The sequence below is a fragment of the Etheostoma spectabile genome, chromosome 21 (genome assembly GCF_008692095.1).
Source record: "Etheostoma spectabile isolate EspeVRDwgs_2016 chromosome 21, UIUC_Espe_1.0, whole genome shotgun sequence".
In the NCBI taxonomy this organism is placed as follows: domain Eukaryota; kingdom Metazoa; phylum Chordata; class Actinopteri; order Perciformes; family Percidae; genus Etheostoma; species Etheostoma spectabile.
Genome location: NC_045753.1, coordinates 20,602,852 through 20,620,336, shown reverse-complemented (window position 1 = coordinate 20,620,336; position 17,485 = coordinate 20,602,852). Strand labels below are relative to the sequence as shown.

The 17,485-nt window shown below is 34.6% G+C and overlaps 1 protein-coding gene across 6 annotated transcripts in view; it reads right to left on the bottom strand.

Moving 5' to 3' along the window:
* Nucleotides 1-5,536: 5,536 nt before the first annotated feature.
* The window catches only part of kcnc3b (potassium voltage-gated channel, Shaw-related subfamily, member 3b), a 46,596-nt gene continuing 34,647 nt past the window's right edge, over nt 5,537-17,485 (bottom strand). For 3 of the 6 annotated variants that reach the window (XM_032502343.1, XM_032502344.1, XM_032502345.1), the window contains one exon: nt 12,548-12,966. In XM_032502343.1, the coding sequence (XP_032358234.1) occupies nt 12,812-12,966 (155 nt within the window). In that variant the 3' untranslated portion in view covers nt 12,548-12,811. Of the gene's footprint in view, nt 7,163-12,547; nt 12,967-17,485 lie in introns of those variants that run through there. The other 3 variants (XM_032502346.1, XM_032502349.1, XM_032502347.1) reach the window with 2 other exon arrangements.

The window sequence follows — 17,485 nt, the reverse complement described above, 5'->3', positions numbered from 1 at the left end:
ACGCGCAAACAGTTTTGTTGTCATTACTTAAAAGTCCTCATGGGGGCGGCAGAGTCAACTCACTATAGCTTTAATAACACAAGTGTCTTCTTCAGTTTTACTTATTGACCATGAGTTTGTGATTATAAAAGGGTGAAAAACATTACAAAAACAGGTGCAAAAAGGCCAAAACATTTTTTTGCAATGTCTTAAAAATTAAATGGAATCAAGGGATTGTGTCAGATTAAATAGGACTTTCTTAATAATAATAGTAATAACAATAATACTGATAATAATCATAATAATTATTATGATGATTATTATGATTGTCATATTATTACATTGTATTATTATTATAATGCAAAAATTGTAATACTGTCTTTGGTACTTCAGTTAATTTTGACTGTTTTTAAATCAGTAAAATAAATGACAAATACCACCAAACACGTAAAGACTAAATCAATCCAATCAATCAATCAAATTTACTGTTATTATTCATACGTCCTCATCCCTCTGAATATACAGTATACCAAACCAGACACTACTGTGTATTACCACTAGAGGGAGGTGAAGTTTTGGCACAAAGGGGAAAAACTGAAGGAGGCCTCTGCCGACATTTCCTCACAGCTGCTACATTACATTCCCATTCGATCACATTTGTCATCAAATCATAAAACTCAGATTGCTCCCTTTTAATCTGACAACCTTTTGTGTAAGTGTGCTTAGAAAGCAATAAGCATGAGCTGGTCTACAGTGTGGACATAATAAATTACCAATACAATCTTAATGAAAATCAAGTAAATTTAAATTGCAAGAAATTCTTTGTTTGTTTTTTTGGGGTGCAACAGATTGCAACAAAGATTGATATCTTTGTATAATGTCAATATAATTTTGGATAATGGAAAACTGTGACAAAGTAGGTGTAAAATGGCTTTAAATTCTTTAGCTTCTACTCAGCGACGCAGAGCAATCATGAGAGTCCCATGAGATGGCTGCACATACCACCACAGATTCAACAGCACGTAGAAACCATTTGAAACAGACAGTGGGTATCCATGACTAGAAAATGGATGACTCATCAGACCACATTGCTATTTCTTACCATGTGGTCCCTCACCAGCTTATGGTACATAAGCATTCTCCAAACAGCAGTGCTAAGATTATTTAATCATCTTTTTTTCCAAAGTGCCGGTGTCCTATTAAGAGTTCTTAATTGTCAACTTTTCTACTTTGATTAACCTAAGTTTCTGATTGTCAAACCCTTTCCCTTTGCCGTTATTTACTGTGATATGTCCTAAAAGACTGTCAGACAACTTCGACCACTTTAACACTGCGAACTGGCATTCTAGTTGATGACTCACCTATGAACAATAGCTGCTTTTGTAACTGTACAGCAAACAATTTAATAATTTGGTAACACTTAAATTATTGATAGTAAATTAAACTTATGTTAATAGAGTTTTCTATCGGTTAAAAAAACCAATGAAATGATAAGTCATGTTTATTCATTATTAGTTCAGCTATAATTTGTCATTTTAACAGTTTATTTGTTAATGATTACCAAATGATTTGTAAACCGTTAAAAAATGTATTTGGATGGCTTTTCTAAATTTGATTAAAATACCTAATTAATGGTTGATAAATACTTTTACTTAGATAAAGCATCTAATCTCTCTTAAATATTATTGAGATGGTATCCGTGCACAAAAAAATCATCTCTTTTATAGATCACTAAAAAAAGATTTAATGGAGCAAAATTAATACAAATTAATATAGTTACTTTATGCTTTACTAATCATTGATTAATTACTTTAAGCATTAGTAAATCATGTGTCTAGATGCTTACAATTTGAAACGCTCATTCTAACCAATTATTTTTTATATTACCCTAAACTAATGATTAAAATAACATAAATTATAGCATTAATATCAATTAATAAATGAAAAAAAGAAACTTGACAGTTGGACCTTCTTGGAAATGCTGGCATCATAATACCCCATATCCTTAAACTTTCAGTCGCAAATGTAATGTCATCCTTCAGTTTCTTGGAAGACTTTGGATTTTCATTGTGTCTACACTTCAAGCCAGATTATATCAATCAGTGTATTGTGGTGTCCTGTTCCTGACAGGCTGATGAAAAGAGCTAGTGACAGTCAGTACAGAAGTCCGTATGCACAGAAGCACGCTCAGTTCATCAGTTAGAGTCTTAAATAAACTGACACATTGATGTCACTTTTTCATTTATTTTAAGTTCATTTCAATGATTTTAAGCAATTTTAATGTCTCTTAAAAAGCATCTCATGACTGTTAATTCAGTTATTCATTCAAGCTGCTATGGAGATTGGTTCACATTAGATCGCATTGACATTCATACATTTTAAGTCTCAATAGTAGAAATATGTTCAATTATGACACTTTATTGATATGTTTCTATTTTTTCTTGAAAATATAAAAAGATAGATCATGAACATTCCATTGAAATATAATTTATACAGTTCTTGATGAGTTGTTCTTTGTGTCCCAACATTTAAAAAATAAAATCCGGCATAAATCACAACCAGATACTCCAGTGACCACCTCTGTTCCCCCATTCACTCTCCTACTAAGACTGCAGTACAATGGGCTAGTACATAAGTCTGTTTTATACAATTTGATGGTGATGATGTAAAATGAACATACATCTTAAATCTTTGGAATGCATGATTTTAGCCTGTAATATTAAATGCATGTATATCGGTATGACTTTTGTGTGGTGTTAGTCACGTTATTTCTAATTAAAATAAGATATTAAATATATTAGAAAACTATTCAGTATGATAACATTTCCTCTAAAACAACTCTGGTCTTATCACTTTGTAAAATAACATATTTTAGGTTAGTGTGATTGCTATGTCACTTTATGGCAAGCCATAAAGCCACTACACATATGGTTGCAATCATCTGAACTGATGACAGAACATCTGTGTCTCAGGGAGCATACAGTAAGTGTCGATCAGCGGCATTCTTGGTGCAGATTGCATACAGTGTCCTCAATTTAAAAAAGAAAAAACAACATACTCAACAGAAACAGGCACATAAAGAAAATCAAAAGGCTATTGTAGAGGATGTGTCAACCATGACCACATAACGCCTTCCAAACACCTGGAGAGGACATGTCATAATATTGTTACAACACATATTAGCCATTTCTTTTGGTTATGAGAGTGTCACACAGGAAATTCTTAAACATTGTATAACAGATAGCAAACTTTAGAAAATAAAACAGACTTAGCACTCTCAACATTGTAACTCCTTCTGTTCAACATGACTTAATCAAATGGCAGTATTATGCAATAGAAAAGGAAAGACATCTTTTTCAGCCTGGCATTGGTATAGCAGTCACAATGTAGAGAATTAAGAAATGACTAACGTAACAGTGAAAAATAAGGAAAGAAAAAAGACAGTACTCGGCCATGAAAACACAAACAGCTGGGTGAAGCACGTTTTTCGTGGTGTGCAAGTATGCACACCGTTGCTCAAAGTTTACTTCTAAAATATTCATAAACATCTTTGTGACCATCAAAGCCATAGTTGCTTAATGACTTCCATACTGGAACTGAAACCGGGAGCTTTTAAAAGCTAAGAGACCAAAACAAAATCCCATGGACCTATTTTGCAAATAGACAAAAGCTCTAGAACCTGTAAAACCTTGAATGGTCTATGTAGTCTACATCACACAATATTCTGGTGAGCCTCCAACTGTAATTTACTGGGAATGGACAGAGGACCATTCAGCTGCCTGAGCTGAGCCCTGGACCTGCAGGGCCGGAAACTCACTTGAAATACCAAACCAAGGATGAAGGACTTGGAGATTAATCAACATTGAGATGCTCTTTTAAGCTTTTTTAATTTTTTCATCAATCTCCCCCGGTGGATACTGGTATCTCTTATCCTCTTTCTCACAACACTTAAAGTACTTCACTGACATCATTTTGGAAGCTCTGGGTCTCTTTGATTGGTGCTCACATGGCTGTGTTGTGTGCTGTAATGAGCGACCAACTAGCCAGCTGGATGACGGTAACTCCATGGGTAACGACGAATGCAAAGACCTGACCATCTAAAAAAACAAGACGAGCTACCTCTACACACTCATGCTGACACTGTGAGTGTGAGTAGTTTTCAGTTGCATCTCAAAGGAAGACGTTTCTGCTCTACGACACGGCACAGTGTTCATAGTTATCAGGACTAGATTCATGACAAACAATGGTAGGAGGCTAAGGGGATATGTCAAGACTCGGTTCCCCCTCGAGAGATTATCAAGTCATAATGCATGCGTTTTTTTACACATCACGGTGAGGTGTTCACATTATCGTTATCTATATACCGTACTAGAATTTATTATGTTAGAAAGAAAACACCTACATCCACACACCAACACACCTGAGTCCTTTAAACCACACACAAACTTTGGAATGGCAGTTGGTTCCATGGAAACCTGAAATCTATCTTGATTGTTCGCCAGTATAGTATCTTTCATAGTCTATTATTGGTCTTTATTGTATAACCTGGACTTGTGCACCCATTTTTCTACTACTAGGACTAGTGGAACAGAACTGCCTATCCCAGCAAAATCCTGCCATGGGACATCCAAGGCCGTTATGAATCTCTTTAACACTGAGGCATTGAAGATACTCTCGAGGTTCTCCATTTGCCCTGCTACAATCGTGTGACAACTCTTGTATTATTGCCAAAGGAAAAAAAGCAAACTATGAGTACCAATCAAGCAGTCAAGGTTGTGGTATGGAGAGCTGTTGTTTTAGAACTGCTGCTGCTGTTGCTGCTGCTACTGTTACGGTAGTAACATTGCAAACGATTTGAGGAAAACATGGACTTTGTGATTAACAACAAACAACCTTTGCGCAAATGCTATAGTTTGGCAAAGTCTTGAATGATCTCTGTTGATTGAATGTTTAAAAAAAATGTACTGCTCAATGCATAAAAAAGTAAAACTATGGCAGCGGGTCAAAAACACTGGAATGGGGAATGTAGGGCAGTAGTAGCAGAGAGATTTCATCAAACAAAACAGTTCAGGGTGTACTTTGCAAACAAACATGTTTCAATATTCACATTTTTTTACTTTTCAAAACAAAATATAGCTTTTCTCTTTCATTATAATCTTTTTTTAAAACATTAATTGCATATAACATTTTTTTAATTTATTTTGTATATACTTTTTTTGTATCTCTAGCACCCTTGTCTTCAACTAAGGGCTTGCAGAAAAGACAGTCATGCAAACTAGTCATGCTGGTAAACAAAGTTACAAAAATGCATTATCTTTTTTTTCATTTGTTTATCTCAGCGTCCATCCTTTGTCATCCCCATGTCTTTCTAGGCAAGAGTCTGTCATTGCTCATTGTCTTTCCAAAAAAAAAAAACGTTTTCCCAGTGCTTGTGGGGAAAATAACTTCATTCCCCATAACAAAATATTTACTTCCCAGCTCTTCCCAGGACTTTGACTCCATTTCTTGATGCCAAATGTTCTATTAACATTGACATTGGATTTTTTTTTTCTTCTTCTTCTTCCATTCTGGACCTTCCATTCTGCTCAGCAACTTCCTCCGAAGTCATGGATAGTTGATTTGTTTATCAAAATATAGATTTGTTCTCTTTGTACACTTCCACACATGCTCTACACTTGGTCCATTTCTTCCACCTTTGCCTAAGGGGATTCCTTATCTTGACATTGACTTGCCTGAGTAGCAGTCGTTGGCAGCAAGAGGGACAAGAGAGAGATGGGGCAGTATTCATCTGGAGATTCTTGTGCCTATTGGCAGTGTTGGCCTTTGTGTTAGGAGTAGCATTTATCTGATTGGTCCCTTTCAAAATGATAATGCAGAATTTCCAGCTAATGTTTTATGTGATGTAAAAAAAGTGGTGGCAGGGGTGTCCTTTTAGTTGTAATGAGACTTTTCTCCTCATGACTGAGCACTGTCAGTCAGACATTGTTTTATATTGTTGGTATTTATATAGGCATGGGATGCTAGTGGCAGTTAAAGTACTTTTAGAGGAATGTGTTTGTCCCAAACGGAACCAATTAAATATTCTTTCTAATCTACTATACATTACAGAAGGTCATTCAGCAAGTGCTTGCTACAGGACCTTTGGTATCCCACATAGACTTTCAGGCAAGCCCATGTCAGTACATGAGAGATAAAGATGTCTTTTTCCCACGATTTCCTTATGGTGAATGTTTCAGGTGAGTCTAAATATACAGTAAATTCCGTACACAACCTGTTTAATCTGATGCTACATGTGCTTCATTTGTTCAACTTCATAGTGCTGTTTTTGATTATCTTAGTACTTGTGAGTAGGGCAGTGTTTCAGTCTGATAGAAGTGAATGGAAGACATAAGTTCAGTGGCAAACATGCTATACAAGTGCTAAACTTGAAAAGGGGCAAAAGTATGGGTGTTGGTAAATACTAATGGATTTTGTAAGCACTGTTTGTATTTAGTGCATCTTTTTTTGGAATGTTAAGTGTTTTAACGAGTAAGACCAATCCTTTGTCTCTCATGTACTATATCTATTTTCTTCTTTACTGGAAAGGAACCTAAGAGGAAAATGACATCTATAAGATCCCTTGAATGCATAAATTCCTTTCTCTTCCAACTGTTGATGGATAAAGTCAAGTTATTTCCAAGCCAACAAATGCTACAATATGTTAGCAGAGATGCTACATTGTTCATTCAGTCCTTTTGTGAAGACAAGTGTATTTCAGAAACATGTGAAGTTGCTCAGTTGTTCAGCACTGTAGATGGTACTGAGTTGTCATCACACAAGATGACAAGTTTAATGTTGTCAGAGAGATGTCATCTGGAATGTTTAATCTGGAGTCCTTTTCTCTCCCAAAAGTGTGTCAGTGCAATGCTCAGTCAATTTGCCGAAAAAGGAAAAAAGGTCTGTCAGACAGTTGTCAAAAATGTGGTTGGAGTTCCAAGAGGTGGCTTTGGTAACAACATGAGGAGCAGACCATAACATTTTTTAATTCATGATTAACCCCTGGTCTCTGTCTTGTCACCCCAAAGATCTCCTTTAAACTGTCCATCCGTGTCACACTTGTTGCTTACGTGGCTCCCGCCGCAAATTTGTGTTTACCAGTTACTGACTCCACATTAGAGAGGAGGTGAATGCTAGAAACTTAACACTGTGAAGACAAGAACAGAAAGCCATTAATATTAAGTTCATAGAGAATTAACAGAATTTGTAAGAAATCATGTTAAACTGAAATTGACTGAAACTTTTGACTTTTAAGAGTAAGCACTTGCATCTTGATTGGTTTATAGAGGTACTCAACTTATATAAACCAATCTGGTTCTCATATTTGGAATTTGCCAATTACATTGTTATCAATAACAGTTTCATAGTGTCACTAACATTATGTGCAATAGAAAAGTAATCAGGGATTACTATTACCTGTAAACTGCTGGTTAACTGTGCATGTCAGAATGAAGTGCACAAATTTAAACTGAAAAGACAACTCTACCAACAGTCTATCTCCAACGTACAGACAGAAAATTGGCACACAAGTTATTCCTGAATTACAATATCAAGAAATGGAGACAATAAAACTTGTGACTGACAATATTAGACAAACAGTAGACTGAATGAAACAAGCTGCCAGCCAACTGACCAGCACCATGCTCTCCACTCTGTCAAATCTCAGCAAATCACCATCTTTACAGGAGTGAATTATGTACAGATCATTTTACACAAGATTAGGCAACAGGGAGTGCGTGTGTGTGCGTGTGCGTGTGCGTGTGCGTGTGTGTGTGTGTGTGTGTGTGTTTTTGATTTGAATGAAAAGTACACGTCATGGAAAAACAATTTTTTTGACAGATGGAGACATACAAACCTACCCAATACTATTCATGAAAGTTTTCACATTTAAAAGAAGTAGTGGAATTACACATTTGTCTGATACCATTTCAGGGGGCTTATCCCCCAACTTCAGCTTTAAGAAAATGTTTGTCAACGTTATCACATATCATTTTTTAATTCTTTGCCTACAGTTATGGCAAACAATTCTTGTGTAACATGTGCGGGAGTCATGCATTGTCTAACAGGAGATTAAACACTTCTGCTGTGGTCTCTGTTGTGGTCTCACAAGCAAACATCAACCCAGTACAAACATTATCCTTTATTGCACTCGCATTAGCTCTTCCACTTTGCTCTTCTTTTCACCCTCTTCCTCTTTCAATTTCCACTGTATAGTTGCAGTTTTCTCTACAGAAAAGCTGTTAGCTAGACAGTTAATATTTTTAATGTTAGGGATTTAGTCGAATAAGAGTAAAGGTCCTCGTACATCCTACAAGCAACCTCGGCTTACATGATAAGGAAAAGTCAGCAGCTATTAACCTCAGCCTCAATGGACCCATTGAGCAGAGACTTTATAATTGTATTAAATAGTATTTTGATGTAAATTTAAATGCAGAGGCAATGCCATGCCTCGTCATGCAGATCTTATTAAGAGAAACAGGAACTTCTCCTGGTGTCAGATGCATAAATCTGTGTAATTTCCCAAATATGTCTGCACAAAATCAGAAGTAAGTTAATAGAATCTTAGTGCCACATTTATAAATTCCTGCATATGTGTACATGTACAGTTAAGACATTATTCATAATTAGATACTAGCACACCACTGTTTGTTTGGACATAAACCAGACTTTTCCGTCTTTTTCTGTCTTTGTTTTGGCACCAGTAACATCCTGAGTCAGTGCCAAAGCAGCTTTGTGTTGCTAGGCACAGCTATTATGCACTGGTGTTGTAAATCATAACAGACACAGAGGTTTAACTGGTGTCAATCTTCTCATTGCACAGTTCAAAGTTGATCAAACATAATTTTTTTGACTCTTTCTTTCAAAATTAAACGACTGTACTTACAGTACAAAAGCTTTTAGTATTCCTATGCTTACTAAATCCAAATATAATAGTGAAACAGTCCAAAAACAGGCCTTACAGGGTGCATTAGCAGCAACCATTGAAATATTTACATGTTCTGTACAGTCATATTCATTATAATACAGTGCATTTACCCCATGTAGGACCCACTGTTGTCAGAGCAAATACACAACCAAGAAAACACTCAGAATTTTCCTTTGTCATTACAGCTGAATTAGGCTTACAGTTCTGTAAAATTATAAAACGTACGTAATTTCTTTTGGAAATACAGACCTTATATGTATATAACCAGAACGTCCGGTTAAGCAGTGTAGTCAGGTTAGTCTGAGACTTCAGTAAAGATTGCAGTAAAAAACCTTTTTGATGACATACATATAAAATCCAGTAGAATTGATTTTTATGAAACATTGTGTCCCTATACTCACAAAGTTTACATAGATATATTAATTGCATATGACTTTAATGTATTCACATGTGTAGATACAGATATGTACATGTTCAATAATAACCACTGACCTATTAAGCATATCTTTAAAGGTTTAGTTAGTTAAATCTAGCTAGTTTGCATGAACTCCTAAATTGACATTAGAGCCTCGGGGGCCTCATAGAGGCACTTACAACATCTGCCTGTTTTGTTTACTTATCAATGTGACATCAGAGTGTCCTACATGATTTGCATTGGCCACAACTATGCGATATGACTCATTTAAGATCAGCAGAACCACAATTATGACATTCTTCAGATTAATTTTGATACAATAAAAAGCAAATTATGAACAAATCCTTTAATCACTACTATAATCATAAATTGTAAAATTAAAGTGGTGGTGCATGAGATTGTTATTCCTATCATCCATATCTAGTCAATTGTAGCATTAAAGAAAAGCATTTCACTGCAGATATATATATAATATCGATGGACATTTTCCTTTTCAGAAAATATACATTTCTAATAAAGTGGCATACCAGTATAATTCAAAGTATTTCAAATTGTAATGGACATTTTCCTTTACAGAAAATATACATTCCTAATAAAGTTGCATACCAGTATAATTCAAAGTATTTCAAATTGTAACATCCACATTGTGGATTCATTTTAAGATTATACAGTATGCACGTGCGCTCACAATGTTGAATGAGTTTTTGTGCACTGAGAGAAGTGATGCTCGCAAAAACTACAGACCAACATTCAGGGTTGTTGATGTAGTATCCCAGAGTTTCCCTACCTTCCCTAAGCTCAGGTTGACATCCGTTAACAAGCTGCTGTCAAAAAATGTTTGGATTCACTGGAGCAACAAAGCTCTGCATGCTGTTTCAGATATTTTCAGACAACATTAAACTGTTATAATATTTTGACATAATAATGGTGGAGTGTAAGCGCAACTATTAGCAACGTTGATCCAAAAATATGTGCAACAGCCTTTAAAAACCTGTATCAGACAAAGCCAAGCAAGCATTACTTCTTGCAGTGACTGTATTGTAGGATATATCTTAAATGAGACAGAACTTTTTTAAACCCTTTCCATCTTAAGTCAACAACAGATTCAAACAAACATTCAGCTTTCACCCTGAATACTGCATATCTAAGTTCTCAAAGTGGAGGGGTCTGGAAGAACACTGATTTTTATACAAAATGGCAATCGGGACCATAGATTATAACAGTTAAAATATCTGGACCTGGCTCTCTAAACAAGTAAATACTCTCCCTTTAAACCCGATCTAAAGCACTTACAGTTTTATCTCTATATGATTTCACTCTTAACTACGTTTCTGTTTAAGGACAGGGAAATACAACATTGTATTTTTTTGACAAATGTTTTTTTAGACAGTGGTACAGAAAAGCAATTCCTTACAATGAAATACACATTACCAGTACAAGTGAAACATATAAAACTGTTACAAAACTCAAACAATTAAAGATGGCAGCCACAACATCCAAAAAGTTTAAAGGACCAGCAAGACCATATTGACTTGAAGGAAAAAAAAAATACAAATGGCTCATGATGTTATTGTAATACTTATTGGAACAGCTAAATCAAAGATAATGAGTAGACTGCCTGCAAAGTCTGTGCATTTTTAAGAATAAAAAGATATCTGCATATTTACAAATGTATGTGCAAATCATGTTTTTCAATATTAAAATAATATTGCATGTTTATTGCATATGTAAGTCTTTTTCTCAACTTTTAACATACAATCTATTTTCATGTGAGGATGGCAATCTAAGAAAGACCTCAGTTACTGAATAAGCTTTAAATTGCCCAAAAAGATATTGTTAAGGATGTTATGTTGTATTCACGGTCATATTTTTTACTTTTTAAACTGTTTCAGACAAGCATCAAAACAATAAACAAGAATGTGAAAGAATAAAAGAATATATATATATATATATATATATATATATATATATATATATATATATATATATATATATATTGTTTTTTAAATTGAAGAAGAAGCAAAACATTTATTTTGAAAAGCTGAACATCCCATCCCAGAAAAGCTGAACTATCCCATCAAACGGGATGTTCAATCTATTATTTTGTCGTTATATGGTCTGGGTCTTATCCCAGCATGCAATCATTTAAAGGTTATTACATTAGTATTGAGTGGTAGTAAAGTGCTTGTATTTGTTTTAAATATATAATTAATTATGTAGCCATCCATTTCTGACTTTATAAGTATGTGTTGTACTTAGATTCATGTAATTTATAAATAGTTTTCTTAATACATTGTATTAAGATTTATTTAAAAAAAATGTGGGTCTACATGTACATTTCATTTACATGACATCTTGAATAGCATTTCTTCAAAGGTCCACTCAGGTACATTACTTGCATGTCTGGCAGCCTACATAGTTTTGAGACAAATTAATACGTTTTAGTTATTTTTAGTTTCTTTTTTATATTTGTGGGGCATATATTTAATTAATATTATTGTTTTGGAATATGATTGTTATACTTGCATATTTTGCATGAGATGATGACAAATATATAGAAATATATTGGACAATATGCTAATAAAAGAAAGGGAGTGAATAGACATTTAACTGTACATTAGAAGGTAGCATTCCTAACAGCAATGTCATGTAGTAAAATAAACAATGATTTGTAGAGTTGTGTTAGGCTGCACAATTGCGATAGCTCTTATGGTACAGTACTTTTATTATTTTCATTTTAGCTAAGTTTTTTTCTTCATTTTTTGACATCTTAGCTTTGTTGTGTAAACTGTCAACATAAAGTGTCTAATTATTTCTCAATGATGAGATAGAAAAGTATGTGATAATACTGAGACTTATAGAAGCTGAGTCTGTCTTTTAGAGAGAATTACCAAAATGATGTCTATGCTGTACATACATCAATATTTCACAAAAGACAAAGAAAGTATAAACTTTTTTTTTTTACCATCAATCTAATCTATAAATGTATTTTTTTTCTTTGGCTAAATGAACTGAAGTCTTTTGTTTCATAGTCAATTCTCTGGACATTCTTGTCAACTCAGTTTTGTTTGGTCCAGAACACTTAAGAAGGAATGTCCATCTACACACTTAATCCTACATTTTAAAATGTAACGTTGCACGTTTTCATAATGTTTTTTAATCTCTGATACTATTTTATTTAACAAATCCAATTTTTTTTTACATTTTATCTAATTTAAAATAACAGTGTACATTGAAAGCTAGAATTTGTTATTTACCCTATCAGCTAACCTGATGCATGCATCATAAACCATTAGATTCACAAGACAGGGGGTCATTCTTTCTACATTCAAGTTCATTTCATGTTATTGCTATTGTTTTTGCACAGTGTCCAATCCAAATGGAGGCTTCAATGCGATCAGTCCACAGCTAATCCACTGCATCTCTTATCATCCAATCATTAACATCCTTTTTTGTTACAAAATGGAGGGAATGGGGGAGCGACAGCGCCGCAGTGGTCCTGGAGCCTCATAGGTTTCAAAGGGTGGGCTAGTAATAGGAGCAAGCCGCAGTGATGACCCAGCCATTCCCGATATGTTATTGAGACTGTGAGATTTCTCGTAGCCCGTTGCTTTAAGCAAATAATTTTAACCATTGATCAATTCATAAGAGTTAGTTATTAGTTTTGATGTCATATGCAAATTAACAAAAGGAAGTCGTAGTTGAAATGTTATGGCATGTTATGATAAATGTTCCATATTCAGGATGTTTGTTGTAAAGGTTTTGTAGATTTGAAACATGAACATTCGTTTTAACATGTTGTAAGAAAAATTGGAAAGAAAGAAAGAGAAAAATAAGGGTAAGAAATTGAAAATGTTATCAAATTATGAAGACATATAAAGGACAGACACAGACAAGGACAAGACAAAACAAGAAAATGCGAGTTATGATATATCTTTTTTTTTTTTTTTCTTCAAAACAGAAAAGCAAAATATTTTCTTACGTTAAGAGATTTAACACCTATAAAAGGCCATTTGAATAAAGCACCCAACATTTTATCATGTGTGATGTTCCATGTTCAGGTGTTTTAGACATTTTTTTGGCCACAACTATACAGTTTAACACAAACACAAGTAGTAAATACTCAAATATTACTGATACAGTGTAGGCGTTGACCACATGAAGTTTTAGAAGAAAAGATTAGAGATTTTAGCACTAATGAAGTTATGTAGAATAAGTAATTGCCTTACATTGCACTTTATGAACCCAAGCCCACTTAACTTTTAATTTTGGTCCCTGTAAACTTCAAATGGTCAACACAAACATGTTGTCCTTGCAACTTTAAGAAACACTTCCTATCCCCCGGTAATAGCATCCTGTAATGCAGTGGTTCCCAACCTTTTTGGTCTGAGGTACCCCCCCAGCCTTGTCAGATGAACTTGCGTACCCCTTCATTGATTTCCCAATCTATGTTCCAAATATATAACACTATTCATAGTGGATTTTGTTAATTTTTTCACACAAATGAACTGTCAATATTAAGGTTGTTTTTTGTCGGCAATCATGCTACTAGGCTACTATTATTTGTGAAGCCGAATGTTTCAACCCTTTATCCATTACTTTTGAAATAACTATTTCAACCGTTAGCTAACTATTTCAACTTTTAGCTATTTTAACCCTTTCTCTATTACTTTCAGCTAATAATTTGAACTGTTTAGTTATTTCTACCTTTAATTACGCTGGCTTGCTAACTAGTTTTCACACACTCTTAAACAACTGCAACATGTAGTGTTCAGGTGTTGACCTAATGTTAATATCATCAATATCTTTCCTCTTACAGCATGGCAACTGCAGAAGTACCCCCTGGAGTACAAGTACCCCTGGTTGGGAATTACTGCTGTAACGGATCTCAGCTTGCATTTTGTTTACAGTGGAAAATGACACACAGTCCACTTGTGCAAGTGACATATAATACATAATACATGTAACTGCTGAACGTTACAAAAGCAATTTATCTAAGAAATAACACAATGACCTTTGTGTCCTTTCCCGCTGTATTTTTGGTGTGTAACAAAGCATGCAGATGTTGAATTCCTACGGTAGGAAGCAGCTAGAGGTGTGTTATTGTATAAAGTGCTGTGTTGACAAAGTGTAGTTGCATCAGGTGAAGTGAAAAAACACCATTGGTAGGTAGCAATTAATCTGCCCTAACAATGGCTAACTGTCCCGTAATGGATGGAGTTTTATTAATAATGTGTTGCATTAGTTGAAATTTAAATTTAAACTATTAAGCTAAAAAATTATCAGGTTAGTGTATAGTTTTGTCAAACCCCAACCATCACTAGGCCACAGTCAAACAAAGAACACCCACAGTGTGACGCCCTTTGTGCCTTCCTGCTGAAATGGAAAAGCATATTGTGGTGCACGGTGGCCACCGCTGCACCACTCTAGGCTACGCATCATTTGAGCAAACCATAAATAAGTCCTTTTTTTACTCTGCCTAGCTCAGGCACATTAGTTGGATGGCAACTCAGTAAAATATTGATGATGCATTTTCACTGGGTTTCTTAGGCTGCATGTCCCACAAAGATGTCTGAAAAGATGTCTGGCCAATCTGTGGTGATGCTTCAATCTCATGTTCAGTTCGAAACGTATTTTGTTCATACCACCCAAATGTATTTAGACAAATTGTCAGGTTAGATCAAATGGCAGCCATTTTGTGATGCTGAATCAGAATTTAGGTGAAACGGTGAAAAAGGAATAAAAAAAACAACCCTTTTTTTTATAGTAGAACTACAATAATGCTGGACAAAATTTGCTTCAAGAAAGAGGTGGCTATCATTATCTGATATACTACATCAAACCATGTTTTGGGATTTTATGGTCTGCAATTTATTCTTGAATTGCCATTGCATTTTTTTGCGTGCATTCTGTTATTACCTATTTACTTTATCTTGTAATTTTAATTGTAAGTGGCCTACTCTGCCATTCCTGTGCTGGATTCACATTGCCTCAACCCACACAGGAAACAATGTATACATGTAATTCTAAATAATATTATCTAATTTATTTCAGCCTTGCAGTACACTGTTCGTTTTTGACATTGTGTCAGAGCTACATTACGTTTCTGCTAATGCAAACCAACTGCTGCTGTTTCACATTAAAAGTCTTGTTGCAGATACGTCTTGTTTCCGATAATTTACAATGTAGTAGCATTAACATGTTTATTAATTTAACTTTTATAGTGATGCCACAAGAGCTCTTTTGAGAGTTTTTTATTCAGCTGGTATCATACTACAAGTTGTATTAGGCTAAATATTAAGCAAATATGCTTTACTTGGGTTCTACCTTACATTATTATTATATTATTATGACGAGTGACCTACACATTCACAAAAATAAAGTTGGGAAGCCTGTTTTGATTCTGCTGGGAAAATCTTTTGGATCTATTCTTTTCTAAAATCAACATGCAGAGTGGAGAGAGACAGAATGAAAGGAAGAATACACACTGCTCCTGCAATCAACAGACAGAAACTGTGATTCATATACAGTAAATTATTATCTTTAACTAAACGTATAATCAGAGGACTTAAAACATTTGTTGAGTGTGATATACAGTAACTATATGGATAAGTGAAAAGAATTGTTCCCATCCGTTGATAGATGAAGGTGAAACTATAGAAAGTAATATAGATGGGGAATTAACGTGGTTCTGATAAAAGTAATGCTTGGTAAAATTGAAAATTGACAGAAATGACAATAAAAATTCTACAGTCGCCTAGCCTCCTCCTTGCAGTGCAAAGTACTGTATTTAAACCAGGGGTTTTGTGCTCTGTCCCAAAGTCACACTTAATTTACACTATGGAGGGAGTACAGTACGTACCTACATTCAGACTTTAGTTACACTTGCGCTGCAGTGGCGGCCTAGGGATGGGATGGATAATGAGTGTTAATCACAGAAAGAGAAGGTAATGGAGAGGGAAGACACAGAGGAATAGAGAGGAAAAACTGCAAATATTCATTTAGACTGTATACCAATGAAAATATCATTCAAGTTAAACAGATTGGACCGAAATAATAGACTTATGTTTGTATGTATGTATGTTTGTAGAAAGCAGAGCGCTATTAAGTAATTCACATATTTCCTTTAATTTCATGAGCATGTGGTTGCTGTGGAGGACACATGATTTGGTGACTCTTCAGATGCTATTCTTGACACCGCCCCATACTGTATCATTCTTACATGGGATCAATTGCTTGATAAAGATGGTGTGATCTCCTATTACCCATTATTAGATGTATTGATCTCTTTATGGCCGTTACTGAAGCCACAATGAGTACATACAGTACCTGGGGTGTCTTTTGAGGGAACTAGATAACATGCAACTGTATACTTTTTTCTCTAGTTAGCTGTATGTAGGTCCTACAGACCTATATGCATCAGCGGTTATCATAAAGATCTAATTTATTTAGTATTATTTTGAGCTTTAGAAATAATATACTGTATATGTATACATATATAGTCTTTCTTTAGTAAAGTAAAAATCTGGCTCAGATAAAAGAATATTTGCAGATTGTTGTGATGAGGCAACATTGTAAGAAACACAGTGGTATTGATGCACACATAACATGCAATAAAATGTAGGACAAGTTTTACATACTTGTGAATGTACAATGACATAGAGGAGGACAGTGACATGTTTTCTAACAGTTAATTAGTTAAATTTAGAAAAAAATAAATATCTTGTGGTGGCCAAGTGCATATTATAAAACCTTTGGCCTTTTATAAAAATAATTCCATCAATCCTAATAAATATAATAATGAAACTATACAGTGGGACTTGAAAGTTTGGGAACCCCAGGTAAAAAATTGTATTAATGTGCATAAAGAAGCCAAGAAAAGATGGACAAATCTCCAAAATGCATCAAATGACAGATTAGACATTTGTATAATATGTCACAAAAAGTTAGATTTCCATCATTTACACTTTCAAAATAACAGAAAACAAAAAAATGGCATCTGCAAAAGTTTGGGCACCCTGCAGAGTTAATACCTTGTACTGCCTCATTTGGCAAGTATCCCAGCTTGGAAACGCTTTCACGAGTCTTTCAATTCTTGTTTGAGGTATCTTCGCCCATTCTTCCTTACA